Raw genomic sequence first — 5,303 nt, 5'->3', positions numbered from 1 at the left:
GTGGGGACAGCAGGGAGGGCAGGGTCAGTGTGGGGACAGCAGGGAGGACAGGGTCAGCGTGGGGACAGCAGGGAGGGCAGGGTCAGCGTGGGGACAGCAGGGAGGGCAGGGGTCAGTGTGGGGACAGCAGGTGCTGGCACAAGGCACCGTCCATCCAACCCTGGGGCTCCCTGCCTTCCTCCATGGGAATTTCAGGGATCCCCTTGCTGCCCTGCCCACCCTGGGCCACCCCAGAATCTGCCCTCTTCCTCCTACACAGACCCACACTCATTTTTAGCATTCCTGCAGCATTCTCTCCTGCATCAGGGCTTTAGAGGGAAAAGGAAACAAAAGGACAATCAGGACAATGGTCAGACCCCTGAGGAACAGCCCCTTCAGCCAACTTCTTAGAGGCTTTGCATTGATGCTCATCACCAGCACAGCCATCAGAGAAAGAAGGGTCATCAGCAGAGGTGTTCCCAGCCCTTACAGCTCATTCCTCAAACCCTTTTTCCACAACTGCTCCAGGGTGCCAGGAGAGCCCGGGCCGGGTGGGGCTCACCTGTTGCGGTTGAACTGGATGGCGAAGTCGGACATGACCTGCAGGGCTTTGTTGGTCAGCACAAGGTCCATGGAGATGGAGCCCACCTGGCGGCTGAAGGTGCCCGAGATCTCCAGCCCCTTGGCTTTCATGGCAGGGAGCCAAACCTGGGTAAGGGAGACGAGAAATCCTTGGGGTATCACCCAAAACGGACCCTCTGGTGCTCCMCCGCCTCCTCCCGGGGAGGCCACGGGGGTCTGTGCCCCCCTCAGCCCCGAGCTCAGCCCCACTCACTGTTTTGGGGGCCACGTAGGATCCTGAGAGGGTCCCCACCCCGCCTGTGAGGTCGAAGAGGTCGCCCAGGCCGCTGCCAAGGGGTGCCCCCACATTTGCRGGCGCTGCGGTGCTGGGGGCTGGTGTGAAGGTGCTGCCGCCGCCGCCACCCATCTGTGGGGACAAGGGAGGGGTTACAGGGGGCACCACAACGAGTGGGGCGGGAGGAGGATGAGGAAGGTGAGRAGGAAGAGGAGGAAGATGTAGAGGATGAGAGGGTTTGGGTGTGAGGGCACACTCACAGCAGGGCTGCCTCCCACATCRCTGCGCAGCTGCAAGAGAAGAAAGGGGCATCAGCAGGGGCAGGGGCAGGGCCAAGGGCACGGGGATCCCCCAAAATGTCCCCTCTGGGCACTCCCTGGAAGCAGCAGTGTGGGGCAGCAAGGGCCTGGAGTCGGGACACTCCAGAGCGGGAGCTGTGAGGGGACATGGCTGCCCCAGAGGGAAGCCAGGGGTCACTGGGGCTCGGGGTGGGAGCAGGGGCAGCCAGGGCTGGGCACGGGGCTGGGCACAGGGTGATCCATACCCCTTCCGACTCGTCCCCCATCTCCAAGCAGAAGCAGGCAAGGTGGAGAGAAGAGCCAGCCACATGCAGAGAGAAGCCAGGAGAGCAGAGACCAAAAAGAGAGAGAGAGAGAGAAGAGAAAAGGGAGGAGGGGACAGAGGGGACAGAGGTTAGTCCTGACACATCCGCCTGTCTGTCCATGGCTGTCCTGGAGCCACGGGACAGCACCAGACCTCACTGCCAGCCCGTCACCACTCCCTGTGAGCCACARGGAGCCAGGGCAGCATTTCCAGGGTTACAAAACAGGAAACGCAACAATGCTGCCTCCCCTTGGGATAAATCTGCTGGATCTTGTGAGTCATGGAGAAAACTCCAAACTCAGTTCCTCCAGGGAGTCTGGAGCGTCTCCAGCACCCACAGGGCAGGTTTTCCTGGGCAGGGAGAGGTTTCCATCCCGCCTCACCCCGAGGCCAAACCGCTGCTTGGGCTGCATTCCCAGGAGGACACGCTGTCACCTCCTGGCACAAGGGACATCCCATAAAGTACCCCACAGGCTGGGAGCGAGCACATCCCACCCAGCCCTGCAGCACTTTGGGGTCAGACAGGGGCCCAGGAGAGCAGCCACTCCTGCAGCACAGCACAYGGAGTGGGAACACCCACACCCACGGAGGGAAAAGGCATGGGAAGTGGTGGGTGGGACCCCTCCAGCCGCGGGATAAATCAGGGTGTAGCCCCTCTGTCTTCAACCGCTACAGGAGGACAGGAGCAGCCCAGGTGTCCCCAGGCTGGCTGGTCTGTCCTACCCCAGGACAGYCCAGACTGGAGCCAGCACCAACCCAGCACGATGGCCCCAGGACAGCCCGGGATCAGGGAGGGAGCATGGCAGCTGGGACAGACGTACCAGGCTGTCCAGGCCACCCCCGAGGAGGTCCACGGCGCCCATCTGCACCGAGGAGGTGGCCATGGGTGGCCCGCTGACCGGGGGGCCCAGGTCCAGGTTGAGCAGGTCCCCCAGCAGGTCCCCCTGGGTGGGGATCACGGAGGGCTGATCCCCTGCAGGTCCCCCCGCCGGGGCTGTGTCCGGGCTCTCAACGCTCTCGCTCCTGAAGGGAACAGCACCAGAATGGTGGAGAGGGTGAGCAACTCCAGCTGGGACAAGGGGAACACTGCAGATGGCAGCTGGCTCAGTTGGACCTCCCATCCCAGCATGGCTCCCAAAATTTCAGTGCTGAGCAAGATCACTCTATCCCATCCTGGCTCCCAGAATTTCAGTGCTGAGCAAGATCCTCCATCCCATCCTGGCTCCTGAGATTTCAGTGGCAACCGAGATCCCCCATCCCATCCTGGCTCCAAGATTTTCTCATGGAGATCACCTTCCATTGGGATCACTCGTTCAGCTCTTTAAGGATAAAGAACCCTCACAGCTGAACTCACACAGCCCTGCTCCTACAGAATCCCTTGGGAACGGGGGCTCAGCTCCRAGCCCAGCAGCCCCACAGCCACTCAGCTCCCTCACCCACAGCCCTGGCAGTCCCAGCATGGGGCAGGGATGCAGGAACACTCACGAGCCCGTTCGTGGGAGCAAACTCTTGTGCACAACACCCCTGCTGCCCTCCACGAAGGCGCTGGGGGGTTTGTGGTACACCGAGGCCAGCGTGCCGATGTAGCAGATGAGCTCGTCCAGCAGYGTGGGCTCGATCAGGTCTGTCTCCTCCGAGATGAGCGGCTTCTCGGCCAGCACCACCTCCTTGGCGGCCACCGGGTCCGTGGACAGCAGGCGCCAGTAGATGTAGCCACGGTCCCGCAGGTCGGGGTTGTCCGAGTCCTTTGGGAAGGCATCGGGGAGCTGCAGCTACTACAGAGCTACTGAGAGCAGCTGCAGCTACCACAGAGCTGCTCAGAGCTGCTGCAGCTACTACAGAGCTACTCAGAGCTGCTGCAGCTACTACAGAGCTACTCAGAGCTGCTGCAGCTACTACAGAGCTACTCAGAGCTGCTGCAGCTACCACAGAGCTGCTCAGAGCTGCTTTCCCCTTCTAAGCGTTGCAGGGATCGAAGTTAAAGAGGGTACAAGGTGCCTCCTGAGCCATGGGAGCATCTGTGCTCTGCAGGAGTTTAACTGTCAGCATTCCCAGAGGGACTGGGGACAAGGGATGGAGGGACAGGACACAGGGAATGGTTCCCACTGCCAGAGGGCAGGGATGGATGGGATATTGGGAAGGAATTGTTCCCTGGGAGGGTGGGCAGGCCCTGGCACAGGGTGCCCAGAGAAGCTGTGGCTGCCCCTGGGTCCCTGGCAGTGTCAGGGCTGGACACTGGGGCTTGGAGCAGCCTGGGACAGTGGAAGGTGTCCCTGCAGGTTGGAACAAGGATATTTAAAGTTCCTCCCAACCAAASMACTCTGAATTAATGTCCAACCTCCTGCCTGCTGCCACATGACAAGCCATTCCCAGGGAATGGCAATCCCATGGAAAGCTCTCCCAGGTGTCACCCACCTGTGTGGCCAAGCTCAGCACCTGCTGCACCAACTCCTGCGTCTCTGTGGGCTTCTTCAGGAACAGCTTCACGATGGCCGTCAGCAGCTGCAGCTGGACCTGCAGGSACAGATGGACAGACAGACAGACMGATGACACTGGGTTTGTGCAGGAACACACGGATTTACCCCAGGACCTAACCCCAACCTGCCTTTCATGGGACCCAGGGCTTGGTGATCATGTCAGCGGCGGTGACACATCAGGGCACCTGACCCAGCCCCATTCCAGCCCATCTCTGCACCCTCAGAGAGGCAGGGTGATCCCAGCATCATGGGGAATGATACTGGGAGCAGATCACACAGTCCCACGGAGTATCCTTTAACTTGCACATGGATGAGCAACAGGAATTCTATTGGGACAGGCCCTCCCAGCCTCTCAGGGAGCCAGGATCGCTGGCCTGGCTATTTTGCATTTGCAGACTTTGCCCTGTTCACCGTCACTTGGTTACAGTGTTTTGCAGAGTTTTCCAGAGATGGAAACCCTCCAAAATTCCACAGGCAAACCCACTGGCCCTCAGTCACCCCAGGAGACGGGGCAGGCACAGCTCCCTCTGCTCCTTTTCCAGCACCAATGGGATCCTGTGCCAGCACAGGGGAACAACCAGGAGAATCCTGGAATAACCAGGAGAGATTGCCTGGAATAACCAGGAGAGGAGACTGTCTGGAATAACCAGAAGACTGCCTGGAATAACCAGGAGATTGTCTGGAATCCTGGAATAACCAGGAGACTGCCTGGAATAACCAGGAGATTGTCTGGAATAACTAGGAGATTGTCTGGAATAACCAGGAGACTGCCTGGTGCCTACCAAAACAGGGAAGGTGCTTGGGACAACACCACAGTGGCATTTCAGAGAATCATGGAGCAGCTTGGGCTGGAAGGGACCTTAAATCCCRTTCCATTCCACCTCTTGCCACAGGCAGGAGCACCTTCCACCATCCCAGGTTGCTCCAAGACCAGACCACACTCCTGGGCCACATCCTACACCCGAATTTGCCACGGGACACGGCTGCTCTGATCACCCACACCAACACCACCTTCAGAGCAAAGCATCCCCTGCTGCACCGAGCAGCTGTGTCACGGTGTCACCCCGTGCCAGCAGGTCCCCTGGCACACCTGGGTGCTCTCGTCGTGGAAGCCCTCCAGGAAGCTCTCGAGCAGCTCGTCGGCGTTGTCGATGCGCTCGGCGTACTCCCCCACGATCCAGATCATGGCAGCCCTGGCCTCGGGCTCATCCAGGGAGTCCAGGTTCTCGCAGAGCGTGGCGATCACGCTCTCATACCTTGCCGAGGAACAGGCAGAGAGCACGAGAAAGCTCAGCAAGAGCAGGAGATCAAATCCTGATCCACCCCAACTCCAAACCACATCCCACTGCCTGCAGCAGCACTGGGAAATGGCCAAGGGCTCCTGCCTG

At 60.1% G+C, this 5,303-nt stretch overlaps 1 protein-coding gene and 1 non-coding gene across 2 annotated transcripts in view; both read right to left on the bottom strand.

Annotated features, from left to right (window-relative positions):
- Positions 1-5,303, bottom strand: part of AP1B1 (adaptor related protein complex 1 subunit beta 1) — a 26,440-nt gene that overhangs the window by 3,870 nt on the left and 17,267 nt on the right. The window contains exons 11-16 of the mRNA XM_057385425.1: positions 5,006-5,296; positions 3,854-3,952; positions 2,924-3,183; positions 2,260-2,461; positions 815-967; positions 542-687 (exon numbers count right to left, since the gene is read on the bottom strand). Of these exons, the coding sequence (XP_057241408.1) occupies positions 542-687; positions 815-967; positions 2,260-2,461; positions 2,924-3,183; positions 3,854-3,952; positions 5,006-5,296 (1,151 nt within the window). The remainder of the gene's footprint in view (positions 1-541; positions 688-814; positions 968-2,259; positions 2,462-2,923; positions 3,184-3,853; positions 3,953-5,005; positions 5,297-5,303) is intronic.
- On the bottom strand, positions 360-463 carry LOC130585107 (small nucleolar RNA SNORD125). Its single transcript, XR_008966559.1, has one exon. It is a non-coding gene; the product is annotated as a small nucleolar RNA SNORD125 (small nucleolar RNA).

Source organism: Malurus melanocephalus, unplaced genomic scaffold (genome assembly GCF_030028575.1).
Source record: "Malurus melanocephalus ecotype Western Australia unplaced genomic scaffold, MMel_1.1 scaffold_825, whole genome shotgun sequence".
NCBI lineage: Eukaryota > Metazoa > Chordata > Aves > Passeriformes > Maluridae > Malurus > Malurus melanocephalus.
The sequence above is the reverse complement of the archived record's forward strand: the minus strand, read 5'-3'. Positions and strand labels throughout refer to the sequence as shown.